General features: G+C 41.3%; 1 protein-coding gene across 1 annotated transcript; it reads left to right on the top strand.

The window, feature by feature from the left end:
- Positions 1–17,778: 17,778 nt before the first annotated feature.
- Positions 17,779–26,487, top strand: PCDH18 (protocadherin 18). Its single transcript, XM_081021656.1, has 4 exons — positions 17,779–20,793; positions 21,853–21,938; positions 22,051–22,214; positions 25,314–26,487. Exons 1-4 carry the CDS (start codon positions 18,106–18,108, stop codon positions 25,979–25,981), a joined length of 3,606 nt encoding a protein of 1,201 aa, XP_080877782.1. The 5' UTR covers positions 17,779–18,105; the 3' UTR covers positions 25,982–26,487.
- The last annotated feature ends 570 nt before the right edge of the window (positions 26,488–27,057 follow it).

Here is a 27,057-nt window from a genome sequence, read left to right on the forward strand (position 1 = left end):
TTTCCTTTTGTGGCCTATCTTTTAGATTACAAGCCTGCAAGCTAATGTTGCCTCATTTGCTATTGATTTCGTGTAAGTCCTTTGGAAACATTTTCTTCAAATAAGTAAGCGATTTCTTTTAAAAACCCATAATGCGATGTGCAATTTTTAACATATAAAAAAGGGTCATTGAATGATTCACATCCCAGGAACAAAAGGAAAGAAAATATCTGGAATCAGCAGCACTGACTTGGGACCCAGACTGTGAGTGGCCAGCCCGGCACCGCAGCATGCCGAAATACCATCAATGGTGATGTGACATGATGACATCATGTGATGTCATGACAGTGCAGCATGGGGCATGCGCACATTCAGTGCCACAGCAGCCATTGGGCCAGAGCCTGTACCTTCACTGCAGGGCCTCTGTTGGGGCCCTCTATGGCCACAGATGCACCTTGGAAGCACATCCATGGCTGCAGCGGTCCTGTGGCAGAGACGCAGGCCCTGGCCCAGTTGCTGTGTCAGTGCCAGAGTTAAGGTGGCGGCCAGTGGTGTGCAGCAATGGTAGTGGCAGTCAGCGCTCAGCAGCGGGGTGGGGGTGGAGACTGGGTACCCACAACAAAAAAATTGTGGGTGCCTAGGCCTCTGGGGTCCCTGGAGTTGGTGCCACTGACTGGAACAGTTCCATAAATAGGATTGTGGAACTCAGTGACCAGCTATTCAAAGTGCTACATAAGCTAGGCGGGCTAATGGGTTGTGACTTATCCAATTGCTTCAAGTCATGATGGTATTGCCCAACCAGAAGGCACGGGGCTCTTTTCCTTGCCTCCTTCAGATTCAATTCCTGCATTTGCTGAAGTTCTGTTGATGTTGTAGATCACTGGTTTAATACAGCTCTTTGCACCCAGAACCTTGTCTTATGCCTTGACCTGGAGGTGGGGGCAACGTAATTCCAACCAATAGAATCATGTTCTAAAAAACCAGTGACAAATGCACTTGTTTAGCCTCCCCTTTCAATGCTGGTTCCCTCTCCTTAATGGTACAACTGGTGTTGATGTTCTTAGCATTTTGGTGCCAGGTTACAACTTACTTATTTCTCCTGGCATTTTAAGTTTTGTTAGAGTTTAATCTGCTCTGCTGCTTTTAGCTGCGTTATTTGTTCAATGGTGCATTTCAGTATGCATTGTTACTTTACGCTTTGGTTGCTTTTATTTTGTGTTGTGTGCTATGCTCTGGTATCTATATCGATGAAGAGTGGTTTATAAATATTTTTAAACCAATCAATAAAATTCAAGTTATCGTCTGTAGAAGATCTAAATCTTAAACTGAAATCAATGAGAACAGAGTGTCTAACTGCCCATTTTTCTTGGACTGATCACATTCTATTTGCTCAGAAATGAAAATTTATTACCTCACCATTTTAATTCAGCATGCAGTGATGTTAACGGTAATTTTATGAATATCAGTCAAGAGACCTGAAACTTAAAGGAAAGCACAGCTGTTCTTTGCAGAGATTGTTTTAGACAGTTATGTAATTTATCATGGATTAATTAAACCTGCTGAGCAGGGACTGTCAAAGAACATCTTTTAATTCTGTATCCTATTAAAAAAGAATATATATATATATATATATATATATATATATATATATATATATCCAGTACTTTGCACACTACCTTCAGAAAGCTGTTGAAAAAGCAAATAAAGAAATTGACATCTGAGTGTCAGAACGTATATGTGAATGTGCATTCTGTTGATTGTTGACTTTAACGGTACCTGTTTTCCCCTGTAATTGAGTTTGACATTGCAGCATTTGTAGTCAAAATGTTTAAGAGAATGAAAGTGAGGGAAAATGAGTGTTCCTATGAAAAGGCACATGACGCCACTGTATCTCCCTCCATTGAACCTCCATGGTAAAGTACTAGCAGATGCTTACAAAGGGTCACATATAATTGCCTGAAAAAGCAGAATACCTCAAAGTGACTTGTATAGCAGGGTAGTTATAAAAGCCATTATTTCTATTAGCATTGACTTTTGGCATAGATCTCAGACGTTGTTTTTAAAGTGCTGTAAGTAACTTTCATTGTCAGTTCTGCCTTGGTTACAGGAGCTGTTTCTCTCCAAGTTGCTCCCCCCTTTTTTTCCCCTTCCACAGAAAATTTTTGTTTTAGTGATTTGAAGTAGAGGAGCACTCTGTTCAGATGAATGATAATGAGAACTGTCAAAGAGGCAGTAAAATTGAATCCCCGGCCTTTGCTGCTGGGCTGAGAGCTGCAGGAGTTAATTGTGTGAATGGTAATGAGACTGAGCAGGCAGCAGATGCTCGCGTGCCTTTACAATCCAAATCCCACCAACAAATTCCTCCCACAGAAACTTTAAGGGATATCTTGGCACCCTGGAGATGGTGATAGGCCCAGTCTCAGCCACTTGCCACCTGCTAGATCCATTGTTTATTTTTTTATTAAAAAAACAAAACCCTGTTACGATAACAAAGTTGTTTGCTGTCTTCTACAATGACTTTATGGCACCAGGTTTGCCATACTGGAGCTATTGAAACATCTGATTCTTAAGGATGAACATTTGTACTCAGCACTAACAACTGTTTTGGAATATTGGGTGTAACACTTTTTGCTGATAAACCATCATGCTTTTTCCCCTTCACAGCTCCCCGCAAGCCTATCAGGGTTCATGTTTTCCACATATATTCCCTCGTGCAGCTGCAAAGAAAAAAAAGGGAGGAGGGAAATAGATATAAATATCTATTACTAAATAAATTAATAAATCAACTGCTTGTTAACGACATAGATTGAAGTTATTATATCTTTTGTTTCTATAGTAGATGACTCTGCAACAGAAAAGATAGTCAGGGAAAGAAAAGAAATTTATTAGTATTTGTTAGAATCAAAATCTCTTGTGTCACATATTTTGCCCACATATGCAATAATTTTGGTGTTCCAGAATCCTGCTTTGACCCCAACTAAACAGAGCAGCAATATTCCTCCTATACCACTCCTTTGTTTGTGCTGTTTCTTCTGGTTTTTCATCCTGTCAGAACTGATTCTCACAGCAGCTATTCTCCCCCACAGACACAATTTCAGTTATGGGTGTTGCTTTAATATGTGGCCAAATAAGCATACATGACTTTTGCCATGGAGTCAGGTATCCACAAACCTTCCAAACTTAAGTTGGGAAATAGCACTCCTTTGCTATCCGAGTCCAATTCCACCACTCTGTTTCCATGGGACTCTTCAAACCTGATAGCATTTGAACTGTATGTAAAGAGAAAGAATGTGAAATGAATGGTAGCCTTCACCAGTTTAACCTAAGCCAAACTGTGGTGAGTGGTCCCTGAGCTTCCTTGAGATGGTCTATGGATTTGTGGCTGAAGATGGGATACAGGGCATTCATTGCATCAAATATTCATGTTTATTATTAATTGTAATTTTATTGCTTCTTTTATTTATTATATTTGACAGTATTGTATTACAGGCTAAATTATATGGCATTGCAATTGGTACAACAGCCAGAAAAATCATTAAGTGATCTACCAAGATCCTCAACAATTTAAAATGGTTGGGAACCACTGATCTATATATGATTAATGGAAAATTCAGCACATGATTTTTCGCATTGTAAGAACCATGGAAATCCCCATACTCGTTTACATTGTTCTTCTAGAATAAAACCTCAGAAAACTGAAAACTGTGAGGACATCCAATACAACTGGGATAGGAACACAGAAAGAAAACTGGTGTTTCTTATGAAACATTCATTCTGTCTTCAAACGCTTGTGATGCACATGAATCCTGCACTTGTAAGTTCTGTTTTGACTCTATCTCTCGCTGGTTCCTAGTCCGAAGTGGCTGTTCTTTAACACAGAAGAAACAAACAAAAGATCTAACATTGATCTTGTGGGGAGAGCACTGTAAGCAATATTGTGACATCCATTTTCTCTGTCTATGTATATTGGTCTGAAATGTCAGTTCTTTTTGAAGGCAAAAAGTCTGCATGAAGACACAAACTTTGTCCAAACAGGAATGACATGATTCATCTCTTATATATCACTTTTCCAGGGTTCATAAATACAAGCATTTATTTCAGTGTCTGCTTAATGTTTGTTCTTTTGCAGGTTTAACTCAAGTGAATAAAATTTGTTGTCTCTAGCCACACAGCTATCACTTTCACACCATATACTGAAAGTCCAGACACCAGCCTAGCTGCTGCATTCTGGATTAGTTGTAGTTTCCAGGTCACCTTCAAAGGTAGCCTCACATAGAGCGCATTGCAGTAGTCCAAGGAGTAGATAACTAGTGCATGCACCACTCTGGCGAGACAGTCCATGGGCAGGTAGGGTCTCAGCCTGCGTACCAGATGGAGCTGGTAGACAGCTGCCCTGGACACAGAATTGACCTGTACCTCCATGGACAGCTGTGAGTCCAAAATGACTCCCAGGCACAGTTACCCCATTCAGGACCAGGGAGTCCTCCACACCTGCCCGCCTCCTGTCCCCCCAAAACAGTACTTCTGTCTAGTCAGGATTCAACCTCAATCTGTTAGCTACCATCCATCCTCTAACTGCCTCTAGACACTCACAGACATTCACTTGCCTTCACTGGTTCTGATTTGAAGGAGAGGTAGAGCTGGGTGTCACCCGTGTACTGATGAACACCCAGCCCAAACCCCATGATTATCTCTCCCAGCGGCTTCATATAGATGTTAAAAAGCATGGAGGAGAGGATGGAACCCTGGGGTACCCCACAAGTGAGAGCCCAGGGGTCTGAGCACTCAACCCCCAACACCATTTTCTGGACACAGCCCAGCTTCTCTGTATTAGTGTATATTTATTTTAAACATTTCTACACCCCCCTTCATTTGCAATAATGGGGTGCCTAGCAACTATCCAAATACATAATAAACAACATTCTGAAGAACAACACAATTAAAAAATCACATAACCACATAACTAACCAGCATGAATAAAAAGCTGTTTAACATGCATCAAAAAGCTGGTGCTTGAAGGGGAGATGATTCCATAGACTGGGCATCTTGACAGAAAAGGTCCACCCCTTGATAGTTGCAGGATGAATTTCAGCAGCCTGTGGTGCAACCAGGCAGGCCTCATCTGCAGGTTTTAACTTTTGGTCAGCTCTATATGTGAGAAGGTAGAACTTGCAAACTGGTCAGAGCAGGCTTCAGAGGGTACTAGCAGCTCTTTAAACAAGTTAGATATTAATAAACCCTGCCTCAGTTGGATCTAGCTCCTTGACTTAGTAAAGTAGAATTTCTTTGCTTCCTTCACCATCACACTTCTAGCTCATGCCTGGTCATCTTTGTGGTGATTTTTATGTCATTTGTGCTGCAGTTACATTGGCTAAACCAGTGGTGTCCAATTAGGTAAGTTCTGCAGACCCCCTGTTTTTAAAAGCCAAGCCATGGACCACCTACTTTCAAAAAAGTTTATATCTCTATGGTAGTTTTTGTAATGTGAATGGTGCTATGCTTTAAATCTCCCCTCTCTTGACTTTTGACTCTAATTATCCAATCTGACTGAATGACAAAGTTTCCCATTGAAAAGGAACATATTATAGTGCTTTTAATTGAGTGCATTTGTAAGGATACCAAATTTATATTTAGAGGGGGAAAACCAATAAGCCAGGAAATGGGTGAAAATGGCAGTCATACAAAACAATGCTTTGCACTGAATTTTTGAGACTGATGAAATAAGGCAGCATGGGAAAGGAAGGAGGGCTGTAACATTTTCTTAACAGGGCTTGCTTCACTAAACATGCTGGAGTAGGAACTAGCAATTTTTTTTTTTTATTATTATTCCAAGTGCCTCTTCAAATATTCTGGTCATTTTTATTAAAATAATTGCTTCCAAACACAGGCACTGCTATGCTTAAAAGCATAATCCTACTTTTGAAAGTAATCAGAGAAAAAAGGAGTCGAAAAGATTATATTCCACTCTATTCTGGGACTGAAAATAACCAAATACAATTACTGTTTGAACTAGGGAGATCAAACAGTGCTATTCCATTTGCATTCTGTGCAGCTGTAAGGATGTACACAGAGCCCTGCAGGGTGAGACCGAAAACCTATCTACTTCAGCATCCTCTTTTTCCCAGGGGCCAACAAGATGCCCATGATGAGCCTGCTAACAGGATTTGAACACAACAGCCCTCTCTCTACTTGTGCTCCTCAGCAACTGGTATTTGCATGCATAATGTCTCCAGTACTTCACAGTGAATTGTTTTCCTGTTCCAAGGATTCCCATATATGTGCTCTGGGTATTCATAGGAGCCCTGCACCTTAAAATGAATGTGTGTAAAAGAAAATATTGTTAATGCCAGGGTTGGTCTAAGAGCAGGCAGCAGATGCTGTGACAGCAGTCCTCTTCTTTGTTTCTCCTGAGACTCCCATAGCGACTCCTCCTGAGTACCCTGGCTATTCCCATCCTCTGGTCACCTTCTTCTACAGCTGTGTTAGAAAAGGCACCTCATTGAGTGAGCAGGCCGAAAGACATGTGTCCCAGGCCTCACCCTACAGCAGGCATTGCACCGCATTTGTTTGAGCAGGCAAAAAGTGTCATGTGTAGCAACCATGAGATATTCAAGGACTCAGCTGTGTCCTGCATGCTCGATGCTAGCCTGCAACCATGAGGCAGTGGAGAGTGCTGCCATATCACTGGCCATATCACCAGCATTGATAAGCCCATTCATCATCTGTAGTTGTGATGGCAACTTGCCTTTTGCCTCAAGCAGCAAAATACCTTCAACCAGCCCAGGATAATCTGGTGGTCCATCCCTTTTCAAGTAAACGTCAAATTATAAAATCATGGGATCTGGACTCACAAGAAAATAGCTGATTCTTCTATAGGGTCAAGTTCCCATTCTGGTCCTGGAGCAGCTTTCATACACTAGAACAGATCTTACTTCCCAATCGTCAGTCTTAGGAGCTGGCAAATCAGACTGCCCCCACCTACAGCCTGCCCCGAGGTCAAAGGATAAGCCAGAGTGTTTCATCACTGAATTTAATGTCATACAAAAACGGCAGCCCAGAATGCCACTGCACTCCCATCTTCCCACAAAGTGTGTTTGTGTAACGTAGTTGTTACAGCTATGCCTCACAAAAAGGAACTCGTAAGTTTGTTGATCCTAAAGCCCAGTTTAGATATTGGGGAATGCGATAAATAAAGAGGCGCACATACTGCTGTGGCATGGATCCATTGTTTTGTATCTCATCAATACAACACAAGTCACTGATAAGTCTTGCGTCTATTTGCTTTATCACAGCAGGGAAACAATCCTTTTCCTAAGGTGACCTAGCCATCTATAGGGCTCACTATTCGTGCTCCCTTCTGGATGGTGATATGCACCCATCTGTTACAAGCAGACAAGATCCACTGCCATTTTGGCCTCTGCCTGTGTTTGCTAATACCACAAATAGTCCTAAAATAAAGCAGGGAGTAGTATTCTCACTGCCACATCTCAGGGAAAAGCCACAAAAGATTATCACATTTGAAGCGCCTTCACTGAGACTAAACAATGGCTCTGTTTGTTCCTCCATGCAATGTGAATGATGTGGAGGAGGAAGCAGAAATGAGCACGTTTGCCCCATTCTCACATTCCCTGTCAACTTCCACCATTTGAAGGGCAACCATCTGTTGTCAGGAGCCTCCTCTACTCATGCAGCTGCAAATTTTAGACCTCTAAAGTCCAAAACTTCCTCTCTTCCTCCTCCACATGATTAACATTGCATGGAGGAGCAAACATCAGAATAGGGTGAATGAAGCCATCTATAAAAAGAACATATAAATAAAGAAGGTACCTAATAGATCAGGAGAAATTTTCCCTAAAGCTCAAGGTTGACACGTTGTAGAGCTATAGAAAATATAATGTGGGAATAAATACACGGGTTGATGAAATCCAGCCAAGACTGAAAATACCTAAGATTTTTGATGATAGAATGAGAAATTCACAAATGAACTTTTATTATGTATCTAATATTGTAAAGAAAAATATGAAATAGTTCCTCAGGGGACAGCGGTATTAATTTGGGGTTGTAGTGCAGTAACTGATTGTAGTTATTTCTGAAAAAGCAATAAACATTTTATAAAAGCATCTTAAATTGCTAAGCTCTGTTTCTGAGTGACCTTACCTCATCATAAATAGTAATTAACTCACCAAGTTGCAATCCCAATGTCACAAACATACTGTCAAATGTTCTCTGTTATTCGAAGTTTTCTAAGTTTATGATTTCTTGTTCATGTATGTCATGAAAGTGCATCTCCAAATATGGCACTGACAGTATAGCATTTGCTGCTGTCCCTTCACTGCCAAAAAAACAACCATTCTACATCACAGTGTCATGTGTCACAACATGTTATTTTAGATCACTTACTCTTTGCTAAAGGAACAACCAAAATATTAGACTAAAACCATGTGTATCACAAACAGGAATTTTTCATTTTCTTGGGAAAGCAAAGGGTTACAGCAACCAACATCTCAGTGAGCAGACACAGGAATGATGCCATTTGTGTGCTTTGTTTTGCAAGCTGTGCAGGCACAGAAAATATAAATCAGTTAAAATAAATGTAGTTTTGAATTACAAAAACCTGAACCAAGCGATTTCAAAGGTCGATGTCATCATTAGTTCTGGGTGAGAGTTATGATCATTATTAGTGACTTTTTTCAGTGAGGTGGACTCAAAGTGACCTATAAAAACAAATATTAAAAACAAGTTGAAAACCTCAGTGGTCCAGCTCCCAGCTCTAAGACAAGCTATCCTATACCTGTTAAACCTCTTTTAGGCAAGATCATGTGATTACACCTCTGAGCCATTCTTCATTCTGATTGCCTTCACGAGTCATATAAAGTCCCTTTTTTGATCTTGAAGGGTTGAGAGATTGAGACGGTTGCCATGTAACCGTGCACCAGATTTTTCAAAGATAGACAAAATGTTAGAGAACAGATAATCAATATGGGATTTACTTTCAAAAAGCAGAACACTTGAGGAGCATTTGTGTGATTGCATTATAACACTAAGACTTCCTCACCATCAATTTCTGAGCTAAAACAAACCGTGAGTTTCAGCAGACAGAACGTAGAGCTTACAAACTGAAAAGAACACAACACTGTGTATCCTCTTCAAGGAATGATGAGGAGCACTGTGTATGGGTCCAAATAATTATGTAATATCAGAGGCAAATTTAGGACAGCATGACCAGTTCCACCATACTTGGCGCCAAGTCTGCGGGGTGCTTCAGGGTGTCACAACTATGACGTAGTGAACTGAGCAGAAAAGAAGGAGAGAGGTGGGGAGGGGTGTGCCAAATTTTGACTGCTGAAATTTGAAAGACCAATGTCTGCCCCTGGTAATAACAAAGCAGATCAAAATATCTTGTTGTGAATATATAGCTTCCATTGGCCTCAATATTTTTATTCATTTAAAAAGGAAGAGGTGGGAAATCAGGTAATATATTAAACTATACAAGGCTTGCTGAATCTTCCTCCCCACCTGCCAGTAGGTGAGAAAATTTTTTGACAAGCGAGTTAAATATTACTTTTTCATTATCATCAATCATCAGAAGAAAGGGTGGGCGAACAGATTTTCTGCTGTGGAAGTAAATTTTCATGGTATTTCTGCAATGCTGCAATATATATATGGAAATATCAAGTTAAACTATTCACACATGCTAAGGGCTGTACTGAGATACTTAGTCCATTTCTATCTTGATATAATCTTCATCTCTTGCATTTATTTATAACTCCAAGGAGGTGGGTGGGGGGCAACCCCCCTCAAAGGTTTAGGAAAGCTTAGGAAGCTTTCATTCAAAACAAGTTTTTTTAAATATTGCCTGTTGTGTGGTGTTGGAAAGGCACTAGTCAGGGAAGGGAAGGATTATCTAGGGCAGACATCTACAACCTGGTGCCCTCTAGATGCTTTGAACTACCACTCCCATGATCTCTGACTATTGCTCATGCTGGCTGGGTCTGATAGGAGTTCAAAACATCTGGATGACATCAGGTTGGGGAGAGCTGATCTAGTGAGCCGCATGTAGTCTCTCCCAATGCAATTCATATTTTTCTATCAGTCAGTTGTATAAACTAGATTTTAAGCCTACTATAAATGTATACTAGGAATGCAAATAATATACCCCAATGCTCTGAGCAGGTTTTATTGATGCTTACCTTCTGAAATTTAGATTTTTGTTTCCATGCATTCAACCCCCCTGTGGTATTTCCACTCATTTGATCTTTTGTGTAATCCTGGGCTACAGAAAGGGAGCTTGACAAAAACTGCCTGGTGACCTTCATAGGCAATAAGCTTAGATCTGAGCTTCCACTTCCAACATCCAAGCTACTTCTGTAGACATTGTACCATACTAGCTCTTTATCCTAGACTGGATCAAGAAGAATTCTTCCTCCAACCAAGAAAGTCCTCTGGGTCTTCTCTTTCTGCTATTGCTAGTCGGGGTGAAGGGCTTATGCTACAGTACACTCTACCTGTGAAAAACTCCTTTGCGACTTTTCTACACAGGACGAAGATGCTGGGTTATTCACAAAGTGGAGCTCTTGCCTCTTCCATTATGATGGAAATATTATCTTAAAATGCAATTTGGACTTGGCAAGTCATGTCTTTCACATTCATTATAAAGGTGTCAAATCACATCTCATCTGAGTACATCTTGTTTCCTAGAGCATGGAATGACATGATATAACATGATGTGACAAGGCAATACACCAGGTGGAAATCAAATATGAATTCATCTTTTAAAAATAAAGCAGAGTTAATTTCATTAGTTTAAAGTATTGCCTTGGAAGTTTTTAAATCCTGGTCTGGGTCAAGTGTCTTTCTTTCTTTCTTGTCCATGGTTCAAAAGTAAAGGACCATTTCCCCGTAGGCCTCTAGCTAGTTGCCTAAAGGTTAGGAAGTTTTAAAAATAACAGATTTCGAATATGCTCAAAATCTCTGCTTTGAAAGTGGAGGGGGCAGTAATAGAAATTGTAATGTGCACATTGTGCAAATATAAAGTAATATTTGGCTAAGAGCAAAGTTAATTAAGCTTCTAGATAATGGTTGATTCAGAAAGAGCTATGTCTGCCTCAGGAAGTACTTCTTAGATTCAGCTTGTTTGTTCAGTCCAGGTAGGATACTTGTGGTTGGATGGAAATTGATTTCTGAGGATAAGAGTTCTGAGGTAGAATGGAAGTGTGATATGGCAGAAGTAACCAAGATTACCCACCAGGAGGTTAACAGCACTCCACTCACGTGCCTAACAACACCTCACAATGGCACACTCTGTAATAAATGTCTGCTGACTGCACATGGGTGTTTTTTCCTTCCTTTGTGACTAAAGCCTACCATGTCAAAGGTGGACTGGGGTTTAAGGGAGATTCAAACAAAACTCTTTCATACAAAGGAAGCCAAGCGAAAGCCCCAACTGCTTGTAAGCAGTTTACTTGATGATAACCTAGAATGTCTAAATTTTCTGCCACAGTTTTACAGCCACTCAGTTTTTAAATGAATTTCTGCCTAGCTCCTCGGTTGTGAGGAATGCGCTGCTCTTTAAAGTTGATTTTTCCCTACCCCATTCTTAAACATCAAAATTATCTAGCTGTTCTATAAATATTTGACCACACTGAGATATCAGCAGTGGCCATGAGCCTAATTCTGGACATGGCAGAGCTGTCAATTTCATAACTGATTGATTGATTGATTGATAACCTTTGGAAGACTAAAGCCATGTTCTAGGAGATGTCTGCAGGTATATATTTTCTGTCTAGAGGTAACACAATATGTCTCAACCTCTAAATCCAAGGGGAATCGTGTAATAAAGAATGACTGTGTGAAGACAAGCTAATAAGTGCTGTAATACTAAGAGTCATCCCTGCATTTGTTGAACTGCTGTGCATAAGAACATGTTCGTTTGGTATCTATATTAATTTACATTCCCATTTTTAATATTTCAGTGCTCAGCTCTGAAATTATTTTCCCTTATTAATTATTTAAATGCTCTTAAAAAGGGCAACAGCTTCATTTCCAACAACACAATAATATTAATGGAAATTGAAAAGGTCCTTTAATAAAACAATTTTCCAATTATGGCCAGAGGGGGTAAATGTACTTGGGAGTTTAAAAAAATAAATAAATTAGAAAGGTTTACTAGAGTTGCAAGAAAATCTGTTTGGCAGCTAATGGAATTAGGTTATCTTTGAATTCTCTTCACCCCAACTTAGAATGGACACTAATTCCTTTCTTTGCTCTTTTGGTGTTTGCAAAGGGGCTCACTAAAGCCTGCATTGATATAATTATTGGCTTGGATTGTTAGAGATTTAGGCCAGATGGCTATAGGTTTCTAAAGTCCCAGTTGCTTGTCTTAGATTTTTGAGTTTGCCTATAGGGTTTGGGGATCAGAACTTTGAAAAGGTTGCAAACTTGTAAAACAGCATTATTCATGGGGGCAGAATGTTCATCGGCGTGACCCACTACTAAATACATTCATTATAGGCATTTCTATTCTACACAATTTGCTACACGGCACTGGTTTCTGAAAAAAAAGAGAGGAAGAGACAATAGCATATAAAATGCTTTCGAATGCTTAAAAAGAAGGCGAGCTCACACTGCGACTCTTCTGTCTTCTTCTTTTGCCACAAGAAGCTTCTTAGTGACTTTGGTTGAATTCTATTTTTTTTGTGGGGGCGGGGATTGGAAATTCAGAGTTTTACTTATTACATCTGGTGCATGGTTACAGGTAATGAGAGAACGGAACCCAGGAGAGAGGGAGGGAAATGATGGAAAGATTATGAGCATTGCAAATAAAGCAGTGGATAAAGACATCAAGGAAATAATGTAAAGAAAATGAAAGTGCGGCAAGATAATGATGAACTTGAACAAAAATGCAGAGAAGGGGAAGGAAAAGCACGCCATAAATTATTATCCTTGAAATGAAAGGAAATCTATCAAGTTTCTTCACCCTGGAAGCAGGATGAAGCTCGCATAATAATCCAGAGCAAATTTTATATCCAACATTTCCCCCAATATGATAATTGTAGAGATGAAATAATACTTTGGATCATAGTATACCATGGCTATATCATGCACCACAGATGTATATATGCATTTGTGCTGTGAATATGTATAGGTATGTACACACTCACATGTCATTTATTACATGAATAATAATGCAATAGCCATGGAATTCAAGATGGTGTACATGGTTCTGTTCTCCCCACCTTATTCTCACAAAAGGTTGTTTAGGCTGAAAGCTATTGATTGGCCCAAGGTCACCCAATGAGCTTCATGATTGAATGGGGGTTTGTACCATGATCTCTCAGGACTTAGTACAACATTTTAACTCTTACACCATACTGGCTATATATGTATATTGCTAATTTCTGAAAAGATTGCTATCCAACAGGTCAGAAATTGGAATAATCCTGCACCAGGGTGGAACACTGAAGTAAAACAACAGGCCGTTGTGCTCAGGGACAGACTCTAGCAGGGTATCTGTCCCTGAGCCCAGTATCAAAGGGGGAGAGCTCATGTATCCATACTCCAGTGGTAAAGTGTAGAAACTCAAAGAAAAGATGCTGTTCATTTAAGTGATAGCCAATGCATTGCTCTATACTTGCTGTTGGACTACAAATGCCATTGGCCATGCCAGTTGGGGCTGATGGGAGTTGCAGTTCAATGATATCTGAAGGATGCTACATGACTACCTTTAAGTAAGGGACAGATAATGCAGACCAGACAATGGTGAACTTCAAATTTAATGAATCCATGGGGGGAAAAACACAAAATCCATGCATAGCAGATCATTCAGGGAGGGGACATGCCAGAGAACAAAACTCCTATGCACAGGAAGCAAGACAAGGCAAAGACTTTGGATCAGGTGAATCCACAGAGAGAATTTAAATTGAATGTAGTCCCAATCCCAATATGTTTGCCTAGTGACAGAACAATCCCAGAATCCATGGCAGAGAACATAGAACTCAAACAAAACAGATCATTCAAGAAACTCTTGAATGATGCATGAACAGCCAATAACTTCAGTGGGTCTCCTCTAGGTAGGACTTGCCTTGAATACCATCTGCAAACTTCTAATGAAGAAGAATCCATGACTTTCCACTCTTCCCCTGTCAAACAGTTCATACCACCAGAAAGCTATTTCCATTGTTTAGGCTAAATCCTTTTTCTTGTAATCTGAACCCTGTAGATCTACTCTCTGGAGCAACAGGGGGCACAGAATTGCTCCATCACCTTTGTGGTAGCCCTTCAAATATTTGATTATAGCTATCATATCACTTCTTAATTGTCTCATATCTATGTAAACATGCCAATTCTTTCAACATTTCCTCATAGAATTGGTCTCCAGGCCCTCCACCCTCTAAGTTGCTCTCCTCTGCAAATGTTCCAGTTTGTCAACATCCTTCTAAAATCTGTGGTGCTCAGAATAGAAAACTGAACAGACTTTTTTTTTTGGCTAGCATGGTGTTTGGGAAGCTTTGTTGTTGGGGTTTTTATTGTTGTTGCTGCTGCTGATTTTTTGTGTGATCTGAACCCTATACTTCTTTCTGTTGATGCTGGCTAGAATTGCATTAGCGTTTTTAGTTGACACATTGTACTTGTGACTCATGTTTAGCATGTACTCTCCAAAAGGACCCTAAGATTTTTTTGCAGGTACTGCTGTCAAATCAGTTGCCTGTCACCTGTCCTGTTTTTCTGCATCTGATTCTGTCTCCCTAAATGCAAAATCTTACATTTATCTCTTAGCTAATACTGACTTAGTTTTGATCCAGTTCTCCATACTGTCAAGTTCATTGTGAATTCCAGTTTTCTACAGTATTTTCTATTCCAGCCAGTTTGGTGCCACCTGAAATTTGATGAACATTGTCTGTCCTCAGATACAACTTTGTGGCACACCACTTGTCTCCTCTCTCCAGGTTGGATGTAGCCCCTCAACAGGCTTAAATCCTACCCATGTGGGATTGTCTAGCTCACATTTAACAAATCATTAATATCATGGGGGACCTTGCTAAAATCAAGATATACACTGTCCACAACTTTTCCTCTATCTATCATGCTAGTAACTGTCAAAAAAGAGATAAGATTGGAATGACTTATTCTTGAGAAACTCTTTGTGATCACAGCTTTCCCTCCCCTAAATGCTCACAGAATGATGACTTACTAATCTGCTATGGAACCTTTCTAGCTATTGATGTCAAGCTGACTAATCAGTTGTTGCCTGCTTCCTCTATTCCCCTTTTAAAAATATGGGGACATTTGCCTACTTTCAGTTTTGCAGCACTTACCTTATTCTCCAATATTTTTTTTAAAAATATATTGACAGATGCTATTTGATATTACGTCTGAAAGATTCTTTTGTATCCTAGGATGCAGGGCTTCACTGCTTCCTACGATACTGCTCTTTTCTTACAACTCAATTCATTTATCATTTGATCTATTATTGCCAGGTCAAGCACATCTTCCTTGACTGCAACTAAGGGTTCACCCACACTTCCTTTTGTGCCACACTTTCTAGGCACAGGTCCAGGATTACCAGGTCCATATCTCAACAGTTGTGTTTTTCTTCCCCCACCGCTTTCCCTTGGAAAACCTGCATTTTACCACTGAATCAGAGAACAAGGCAATCTGCAGATAACCCAATTGCTGTTGGCTCCAATTAGCAAAAAAAAGTGGGTTTTCCCAGAGAAAGTGGCAGAATAAAACAAAACAAAACACTTGGACACAGTCCTGGAAATCGTGGATCTGTGCTTAGAAATATGGCAGAAAAGGAACTATGGATGAGCCTTAAGGCAAAGTGAAAGTTGAACAGCTCCACCTTCTCTTTGTCACCCACTTTCATTCTCCATCTTCCCTTTGCAGTGGACCTACCATTTCCTTGTTCTTCCCCTTTCTCGGAGCATGGCCTGCAAACCATTTTTATTATTATTAATATCTCATGCTAAGCCCTACATCCAGCTATGAGTTGCAGTCAACAAGCTTTCAGTAATGACAATCAAACCATATTTGCTTTCCTGCTAAAATGTGAAGCCCATTGTATTTATCTCCCATACACTGGTGTAGAGACATCAGAAACCTTGGGCTGTATCACCAACTTTCTATTGTTTAATTACACGTTAGAATTTACTTGCATTGGCATCCTAGTTTCACTCATATTCCAATCTCCAGCAGATGATGTCATGCTATCTTCTAGTATTTCATTAACCGCCCATACAGGACTCAGTTTAAAGTCCTCCTTATCAGGAGGTTTCTGCCAAACACATGGGTTTGCCTTTAGTGAAGTCATCACATTTGTGGAACGGCTTCTATTCATGCAATGGACCTTCCCCTCCCTCTTTTGCCCCACCCACCCCTGCTGTGTGTTCCAACGCACCTTAAAGCTGTTTTGGGGGCTCCTCTGATCTTCTGGAACAGATTGGAAAATGCTGGTGTGGGGGGAGTTTCATTGCAGGAGAAAGTATCATAGTTTGTTACTATGCTATATATTTTTGTGTTTTTATATTGTCAATCACTTTGTGATCCTTGAATGGCAGGCAAAATAGAAATGTTAACAACAACAACAACAACCAACCAACCAACCAACCAACTGCTTTGACCATAAATGACAGAGCACAGCAATGTGTGAAATTGTGTTCTGTTAAACTTAATGGGAGCACTGCCATTGGTAGATCACAACCATCACCCTTTAGAGCAGGCATGGCCAAAGCCTGCTGGTCGATTTAATCTGGCCCCCATGGCAGTATATGTCTTGGGGTAAAAGCTCAAAAACTTAGGGGTAAAATTGCAAAAAAGGAAAAAAAAGAAAAAAGAAAGCTCAACATGGCCCTCATGCACGTTCACTTCTTCAAATCTGGCCCTCTTTGAAAAAAATTTGGGCACCCCTGCTTTAGAGGATCCCTACCATATTTGACCTATAGTGTGCCCCACAGCTTCTTATGATAAAAGTGTTTTACTGTACATGTGGACACAATGCTTTAGCATGCTCCATCATGCTAAAAGGAAAGGGTGCTTTTAAAAGGAAGATGAAAGGGAGCTTCTGAAGAACTACAAGGGCTACAGTAAGTGGGGCTGGGGAAGTACAGGGAAGGCAAACACACACATCAGTGCCAAATGCTATATATACTTTCATCAGAAGCCAGCGAAAGGACAAGGCTATGCAAGCATTTTCTTGACTTTAAGATGAAGGGAAGCAAATGCTTAAAAGTAAAAAGGCTATTATAAGGTGGGGGGGGGGAGGAGAGAGAGAGAGAAGACAAAAGGGAAAAAGATTGCTTAGAAATCAGAAGCAGCATCTTAATATTCCTCAAAAGAGAGGCGGGGACCAAGGCTGAGGGAGGGCAAACTTCTTCACTCCGCAAAACTTACTCGAAAAAAGACTCGCTTTGGTTGCAGCAACTTTGAAGTCCACGCATGAGGGGATTCTTGAAAGCGCTCATTAAAATTACAAACAAGACCCCAAACGAAAACAAAACCAAGCCCACCCCCGTCGAAACTATCATAAAGAGGAGAACAAAAAAGTTGATTTAAAGTAGCTCTTTAGCCAGTCGCCTACTTTTGGGGGTGGGGGTGGGTGTAACGGCACGCTCACAGAAAGTGAACGTAGGGTGGGGGAGGGAGAGAGGGAGAAGGAGCTGCCCCCCTCCTTCCTCCAGCTCCTTCCTCCACCCCTCTTTTTTTTTTTTTTTTTTTTTTTTTTTTTTTTTTTTTTGCATGTGTGTGACTTCACTGTCCTTTGATTTGGAAGCCCGCTGATTGGCTGGAAGCAATTCAACACATGCAGCCGGGCAAAAAGCTTTGTCTGAGTTGGAGTGAAGTTCCCCAGATTTTTAGACGGGAGTCAGCAATCGAGGCTGCTTAGTCGGCAGCCGAGCAGGGAAAGGAAAGAGGATCTCTTCGGGGGAAAGAGCCCAGCGCCGAGCCAGCGTCAGTTCCTTCCTCCACACGCACTCGGCGGAGAGTAAACTGCAGAGGCAGGAGGAGGAGGAGGAGAAGGAAGAGGAATAAGAGCCCTGATGTGCCAACCCTCCTGGACTAGAGCGCAGCAGCACAATCCAGCCGGCTCGCCTCCAGGATGTATAAGGGAGTCCCGCCACCATCTGCATGCATGTAAGCAACTTTTCTGAGCTCGGAGAGGATATCGGAACTGTGCTGGGTTGCAGAAGGACTCTTGCTCTCTCTTTTTGGTACAGTTTTTGGGGGCGTGGGGAGTGGGGTGGGGAAGGCAAATGCATGCGGAGACATCGAGCAGAAGTTGAGAGAAGCGCTTTGCGAACTTGTGGGGAAGGAAAGGCTTTCGTGATGCCGAGGCTGAGCGCCGGCAAGACGCACTTGGCCGCCCTGCTTGCCCTGGCGACGGTGTCGGCTTGCTGGGGAGGCGCCGCGGGCAAGACTTTGAAATACCGGATCTACGAGGAGCAGAGGGTGGGCTCGGTCATCGCGCGGCTCTCGGAAGACGTGGCAGACGTTTTGTACCGGCTGCCCAACCCTTCTTCCGTACGCTTCCGAGCCATGCAGAGGGGCAACTCTCCCTTGCTGAAGGTCCGCGAGGATAACGGCGAGATCAGCATCGGCGCCAAGATCGACCGCGAGCAACTGTGCCAGAAGAACTTGAACTGCTCCATCGAGTTCGACGTGATCACGCTGCCCACCGAGCACCTCCAGCTTTTCCACATCGAGGTGGAGGTGCTGGATATTAACGACAACTCGCCGCAGTTCTCCCGAGCGCTCATCCCCCTCGAGATCTCCGAGAGCGCCGCTGTGGGCACCCGGATCCCTCTGGACAGCGCTTTCGACCCGGACGTCGGGGACAATTCCCTGTACACGTACTCGCTGTCGGCCAACGACTTCTTCACCATCGAAGTGCGCACGAGGACCGACGGGGCCAAGTATGCCGAGCTGATCGTAGTGAGTGAGCTGGACCGGGAGCTGAAATCGAGCTACGAGCTCCAGCTGACCGCCTCGGACAACGGGGTTCCTCAGCGCAGTGGGTCTTCCATCCTGAAGATCAGCATTTCCGATTCCAATGACAACAGTCCCGTTTTCGAGCAGCAGACCTATATCATCCAGCTGTTGGAGAACTCCCGAGTTGGGACTTTGCTCATCGACCTCAACGCGACTGATCCGGATGAGGGGGCGAATGGGAAAGTTGTCTATTCTTTCAGTAGCCACGTGTCTTCCAAGATCATCGAGACTTTTAAGATGGACTCTGAGAGGGGGCAGCTGACCCTTCTCAAGCCAGTGGACTATGAAACCACCAAATCCTATGAGATTGATGCCCAGGCTCAAGATCTGGGTCCCAATTCTATCCCAGCTCACTGCAAGATTATCATCAAGGTTGTGGACGTGAACGACAACAAGCCAGATATCAATTTAAACCTGATGTCTCCTGGGAAGGAGGAAATTGCTTACATTTCTGAGAAAGCTTCGGTAGAGACATTTGTGGCCCTGGTGAGAGTGCAAGACAAAGATTCTGGGTTGAATGGAGAGGTGGTGTGCAAGCTCCATGGGCATGGTCACTTTAAACTCCAAAAGACCTATGAAAACAACTATTTCATCTTAACAAATACTACTCTGGATCGAGAAAAGCGATCTGAATACAGCTTGACTGTCATAGCAGAAGACAGGGGGACCCCAAGTCTCTCCACAGTGAAACACTTTACTGTCCAGATCATTGATGAAAATGACAACCCACCTCAGTTCCAGACCAATAGATATGAAATTGTAATTCTGGAAAATAATTCTCCAGGTGCATATATCACCTCTGTTACAGCCACAGATCCAGATCTAGGAGATAATGGGCAGGTGACATACACTATCTTGGAGAGCTTTATTTTGGGAAGCTCCATAACTACCTATGTGACCATTGATCCTTCCAATGGAGCCATCTATGCACTTAGAACTTTTGATCATGAAGAAGTAAACCAAATTGCCTTTGTGGTTCAGGCTAGAGATGGAGGGAGTCAGCAACTTGCCAGCAATACAACAGTTGTGCTCACTATCATTGATGAAAATGACAATGCCCCTTGGATTATAGAGCCAGTACTGCACAACAATACAGCAAAGATTTCAATCCCCAAAGAAGCTGAAATCAACTACCCTGTCACTAGAATAAGAGCCATAGACAAAGACTCAGGGATGAACTCAGAACTCAGCTGTTCATTAGCAAGTAGTAGTGAGGACCACCTCTTCATAATGGACCCACAGACATGTGACATCTATCTCAATGCTAGCATTGAATCTGCCAAATCAACAGAATGGGAACTTTCAGTGGTGGTTCAGGACAAAGGAAGTCCTCAGCTCAGTACCAAAGCACTTCTGAAATGCAGTGTTATTAAATATGTTTATCTGCCTTCAGCTACAGAAGCTACGTACATTAGCCAACCTTCTCTAGATGTTTCCATGATCACAATTATATCTTTAGGGGCAATATGTGCTGTTTTGCTAGTTATCATGGTTGTCTTTGCTACAAGGTGCAATCGTGAGAAAAAGGACACCAGATCCTATAACTGTCGTGTAGCAGAGTCCACATACCAGCATCATCCCAAAAGGCCATCAAGACAGATCCACAAAGGGGACATTACACTAGTGCCTACTGTTAATGGTACTTTGCCAATCAGGTCACACCATAAAGCTTCACCTTCATCATCTCCAACACTAGAAAGAGGGCAGATGAGCAGTCGCCAAAGCCACCACAGTCACCAGTCTCTAAACAGTCTGGTGACCATCTCATCAAATCACGTACCTGAGAATTTCTCCCTTGAGCTCACTCATGCTACACCTGCTGTTGAGGTAAGCTCACTTACTGTGCTACATGGACTAGTACTCACTCACAAATGCAAGCAGGCACTCCATGGCCATTTCACAGATTCATTATTTCAGAATGCAGTTGCAACCAGTGTGCCAACTGTGATGTATGATAATTGCACACACTTGTATTCTCAATCTCTCTCTGTATGGACTGGGAAGCCACGATTGGCAGCAGCTTCCCAGTAACAGTACATCTTTGCACACAGTGCATGATTTTGAAACTGATTGTTACACTGTATTTGTTTCTGGGTTGAAAATATGTAATGTGTAAAATGGCCCTGTGTGTGTTTGAGTTTGTTTCTCTCTCTGTGTGTGTGACTTTTATGTGAATCGTGAAAGGCTACACAGCCCCTTGCTACACTGCCATGCCAATTAAACATTAAAAAGAGTTACTCTTAATGGCATTATTATTGTTGTTAATCAAGGTTTCAAGCTTTATTTGGAACATTTCCCGCAAATGCTTCTAATAAAGTATGCTAAACTTGCATGTTCTTTGCCTCTCTATTCGAACACATTCCATAGTGTATTTACATATACAAATGATACAAAACAATTGAGGGCATATATTACCAATGGTGCCGCAATTCTAACTGCAGCTGCTTTAACAGCTTGTGTCAACTGTGCATGCAAATCTGTTAATGAATATGTTTTAAGGCCCTGAGCCATAGCTCAAAACACTTGAATGTAAGCTGATTTTCTAGGCCCACTAACTTCAATGGAGCTAAATCCATTCACATCCAAATACTTTAGCTTGACTAGACTGAAGATCAGGTCTTTAATTATTTGGCATCCTCAGGCTAATAAAAGCAGGACTAAATTGTATTGGTAAAGTGTCATTAGATATTACCAGTTGTCTTCTACTTTGGCTGTATTGTCTTATGTCTTTGCAACATGAAGAGGTTCTAAATGATTATTTTTAAACAGCTGAAGTTTTAATAATAGTGGTAGTAATAATAATAATTTTTTTAACACATGTTTTCTCTTAGGGAGATATTTGGGCATTATTTTTCAGGAATCAGTCTTTTGTGTTTTTCTTTACAGGTCTCTCAACTTCTCTCAATGCTTCATCAAGGCCAGTATCAGCCAAGGCCAAGTTTTAGAGGAAACAAATATTCCAGGAGCTACAGGTGAGGGTTTTACTCAGATCAATGTTGAAAGCAGTTTTACCTGAGGAGAGTGCCCAGCACATAAGCCAATAGAGCATAACTCAATCCACATGTCACTTCTGTTTTATCGCAGGTACGCCCTTCAAGATATGGATAAGTTCAGCTTGAAAGACAGCGGCCGTGGTGACAGTGAAGCAGGAGACAGCGATTATGATTTGGGGAGAGATTCTCCAATTGACAGACTTCTTGGAGAAGGATTCAGTGACCTTTTCCTTACAGATGGGAGAATTCCTGCAGGTAAGAATGCAATGAAAGTTGAACAGTTTATTTACAGTGCTCCCTGCCAGTCACACTGAGACAACTTCACAATGATGAAAAACAATCTCTTTAACTTTCATGCTTTGAAAAACCCCCGTTGCCTTCTTCACATAGCAGCACCTATAGCCCAATTTATGCTCAAGTGCAGCATGGCACCTCGTATACCCAAAGTGCTGCACACTTGTCCAAGTTCAATGGCCACAAACACCACAACTGGTATCACTTGCAGTCCGATGAGTTGGCTCAAAGTGGGTTGCTCTTGCCCTTTATAATGGGTGGAGCCAATTTCATGGTTGCATTAAAAAACAAAATGAATGACAATTTGATATCTAGTTTTGAGGATGGCGATATTCAATGCATGGGTGCTACAGATTTTGTGTTCAAAATGCCTTTAGAGAAATATATTCAAAAGGAAAGGCTATATGAGACCCAGTTCTCTGAAAAAAGTAGGGAAGCACATATGTATGCAGTTACCACAGTTGTTAGTATGGCGACTGGTGTTCCAGCCTGCCATTTGTAAACTCACACTGGGTGTCTGTTACTGAATTTTTATTGTTATGTGCCATAGTGGATGGCATAGTGGGGTGGCATAGCCCACTTGACCTCTGGTCAATTACATCAAAGTCAGCATGATGCAAACACACCAATGGAGACAAACTGGTACTCTCACAACTGGCATTTGCGCCACACCAACCTCATCACTGCCTTACCCCTCTACTTCCCATTAAGTAGCAGCTGTCCTGCCCTACCATGCCATCCACAACTGGCTATGTGCAGTGATCTAAAATCCTTAAACCTTACTAGGGGACCCTTCTATCCTTGTACTCTCAACATTAATTCCAAATAGTCTACCATGTTGCAACCTAATGAACAGTTTCTCTTATAGCAGGGATGGGGAATCCATAGCCTTCCAGATGTTTGACTGCAACCACCATCATTCCTGATGATTGGCCACACTAGCTAAGGCTGATGGGAGTTGTAGTCTTATAGGGAAATTCTATGCATGAGTCTTCTTTCTTATTTGGCTATCACTCATAGCCGAGTGAGATTGTCTTCCATGAATATGGTTTTAACAGTGTGTCCATAAGTGGAGGCCAATTCTGGATCCACACATCCTTCCAGAGTGGGGACATAGGTTTCTGGGCGGGAGTTGATCACAGTGAGGATTTGCCAAATGTGCCTTCCTCTTAGCTCATTTCTCCATTTTGTCCTGAGTTCCTGCTTCTTCAAAGTCCATAATGCCTTTGGTAGAGGTATGCATGTATACATAGAAGCAGGTCCCATTGCTTCTTAGGCTGCGTTCATATGGGAGGAACAATAGTTCTATGTATTTTCAGTTTGAAAAAGGGATCAGGTATGGGGGAAGACCGCTGCCTGATACCCTGGGGAGCTATTCCTGGTCAGTGTAGAGAGTACTGTGCTAGATGAATGGGTAGTTCATAAGAAGTTGTCTCCTAACAGATCAACCTATCTCCATGGGCCAATACATCTTTACCCTTCTAAATACAATGTCACAGAACAACGTTTCTTGAGCTGTTTGATTCTGTAGTGGTAAATGAGAGCCAACATATACTCATTATTCATTGGGTTCTTCAGATATTAAACAATGGAAAATATTAATTGACAGAAATAATTTTCTAAACATTAAACATTTGCTATTAGGTAATTCTAAAACAACTAACACAAATTTAGGCCATCAGACTCATAGGAGTTTCCCAACCTTCTATAGATATGTGCATTATGCTGATATAACAGCAGATTATTATTTTTTGCAGATGAATGTCCACCAATTATGAATACACCAAACATTAGGTGATATCCAACTATAGTCATGCTAAGAGAATGCCCATTTAAATTAAGGAGTTTAAGTTAGTCCTTTGATGACTGTTAGGATAGCCATGTATATAATTGTTGATACTATGTAGAGGCAGGAGGAGTTGTACAATTTGTATTGGGCTTTCTGCCAAACAAAATGTCCACAAACATACCTCAGAGCAAAAGTATTTCCCAGTAACTACAAGAATGCCAAAATCTTTTTGTTGTTGTTGTCCTTCAATACAAACTAATGTAAATGAGAACGATTTTCAACAATTGGATGGAATCTGTGTAATCTTAGGCTGTAAACCTTTACTCAGTTACCAAACCTGTCTATGTTTTGAGCATTTCAGTTCTCTAAACATACAGGATTTTTGCAGCTTACCAATACACCAATAGTAACTTGACCATAGCCATCTCAACTTCTTCCAAGAACCGATATAAGGAAGCACAAAGCTAGATGATTATAAATATATTTAAGTGCAAAGAATACAATTGCAAGTGTAAAATTTAATCACATACATGGAACATGGGATGGGTTTGAAGGTATATAGGCTACATTTATTTAGCCATCTTTATTAAGTTGATTAAAATGGGAAGAAACTTAAGTCAGTCTGTGAAATTCACTGTCACTAAAATATAGTGACTCAGAAAGTTGATGTTACAACGCTCATTCACATATTAATCATTTTGTCAAGTCTTCTAATTCTGCTTTCTCCCCCCCCCTTTTTTTTGCAAATCCATATGCTGTTTCATAGCATAACATCCAAAGCAATTTACAACAAAAATGGGGTGGGAATCTACAGGGTAAAATATCCTCCAGTGTTTGGAGGAATTGGACCAGGCAATGGGGGCACAATGGAGGGCCAGTAGCATATCCCCATTACAATCACTTACATGAGGCTTTAAATACCTGGATGGTTATGTTAAAGTATTGTGGAAGAGGATTGAACACACATTCACTGATGGGGCAATCCTGTACATGCTTACTCTAGATGTAAGCCCTCCTTAGTTTAATAGGAATTCTTTCCATATAAGTGTTTATAGGAGGAATGGAGAACTTGTGGTCATTCAGTTCTTGCTCATCTCTGGCCATGCAGGTTCCTCATCCCTAAAGTCATAGCCTAAATGTCTTCTGTTCAAACCACTACCACTACACTATGGATAAGCATGTCCCAGAAAGTTTCAAAGTTAAAAGTGACACTGTGACTAGTGCCTGGAAACTTAATGAATATTAACTTCTTGTTTTCATTTTACTGACAGCAATGAGACTATGCACAGAGGAATGCAGAGTCCTGGGACATTCTGACCAGTGCTGGATGCCACCTCTGCCTTCTCCATCTTCTGATTACAGAAGTAATATGTTTATTCCTGGGGAGGAATTTCAGCCACAGCAAACTCAACCACCACAACAGCAGGTACTGGAAGAGGATGCTCAAGCCGTTGAGACAACTGAAAAGAAAAAGAGCTTTTCAACTTTTGGCAAAGAAAGTCAGAGCGAGGACGAAGCAGGTGACATGTGCACCTCATCCCTGCTGTCAGAAATGAACAATGTTTTCCAGCGCCTTTTGCCTCCTTCATTAGATGCCTACACGGAATGCAACGAAATGGATCCCTCCAGCTCACTAGAGCGCAGGAAAGGACATTTGCCTGCCAAGACTGTAAGCTATCCACAAGGGGTGGCAGCTTGGGCAGCCAGCACACACTTCCAAAACCCTGCAAACAACACTGGGCTTCCTTTGGGGACTCACTCAGGGGCCCAGCCATCTTCTAAATGGCTGCCAGCCATGGAGGAAATCCCAGAGAATTATGAAGAAGATGACTTTGACAATGTGCTTAACCACCTCAGTGACGGTAAACATGAACTAATGGATGCTAGCGAGCTGGTGGCAGAAATTAACAAGCTGCTACAAGATGTCAGACAGAACTAGAGAGTTTTGTTTCATAGCAAATTAATTTTCCATATTTATGGAAAACAGAGATGGGAACCCAGAATGAAAAGAACTGGCATTGCCAATTAGTTACATTTATCATAAATGTGTCTGTGTATGTTGAATATTAAAATACTGTATTTTCATATGTACACAATGCAAGTGTGATTATCTTTAACTGTATTTTAAAAATACATTTGTACCTTATATTTATGTGTAATTTAACAAATAAATTTTATTTTTGTACTCCCATGGCAAGCATGTTTTCCTACATATATGCACCTGGCACTGTTTGTGTCTGACATTCATTATTCTAACCACAAGAGTGTATAAAAACTAAGGGATGCCATTTTCCATGGGTTTTGCCCCCCACCCCCCACAATCAACTGTTATGGTACAAAAATCAAATCAAGTGAAACCTTATCCAAATGTTAGTTTCAATAACTGATCTAACATCTTGTTACAATGTTTCATTCTTATAATAAAGAGTTATCAACTCCCTTGAAGCCTAGAAGTTCTTTTATTTTCAGGCTGGGACAAATCCATTCTCCCACAAAGTTAAGGGGTGGGGGGTGATACGAAGAACAGCCTTGAACCCCAAAAACACATTGCGCATGTGGAGCATAACTTTCAAAATATCTCTTGAAGACCTTTTGCAGAGGATTCAGATTGTAATAGGTCAGCTGAACTCTGAACATACCTTTTCATGTATTGAGCCTATTTCTCCTTTCTCATAACCCATGTCATGTCACCCATTTTTAAAATAAAAGCCATGTTATTGTTTGCTCAGTCTTTTAAAGATATGCTGTACATAACAGGTGATGATGTTTTATAGATGCAAATAACATACGTCTTTTGATCAAACATTGAGGCAGAAATGGAAGCCTAGGACAAAAAGCCAATTTCAACCTGCTAATGATATTCTACACATATGTATAGGGCAGCCATTTGTCCTGTTTTACAGAGGATAGTGCTCTGTTTGCAGATGTGCTCTATTTAAAAGGCTGCCTGGTCCGAATCACACAAGGAGTAAGGAGCCCTGAAGTTGCCCATCAGGAGTTAGCACCTGAACAGCA

Source organism: Podarcis pityusensis (assembly GCF_964106645.2).
Source record: "Podarcis pityusensis genome assembly, chromosome: 9".
Classification (NCBI taxonomy): domain Eukaryota; kingdom Metazoa; phylum Chordata; class Lepidosauria; order Squamata; family Lacertidae; genus Podarcis; species Podarcis pityusensis.

What these genes read in the sequence shown, in the direction of transcription:
- PCDH18 (XM_081021656.1), top strand. Translation starts at nt 18,106, where the DNA reads ATGCATGTAAGCAACTTTTCTGAGCTCGGAGAGGATATCGGAACTGTG. An exon ending in ATGCTACACCTGCTGTTGAG is followed by an intron (nt 20,794 to 21,852) that starts GTAAGCTCACTT and finishes TTTTCTTTACAG; the next exon opens with GTCTCTCAACTTCTCTCAAT. An exon ending in AGATGGGAGAATTCCTGCAG is followed by an intron (nt 22,215 to 25,313) that starts GTAAGAATGCAA and finishes TTTTACTGACAG; the next exon opens with CAATGAGACTATGCACAGAG.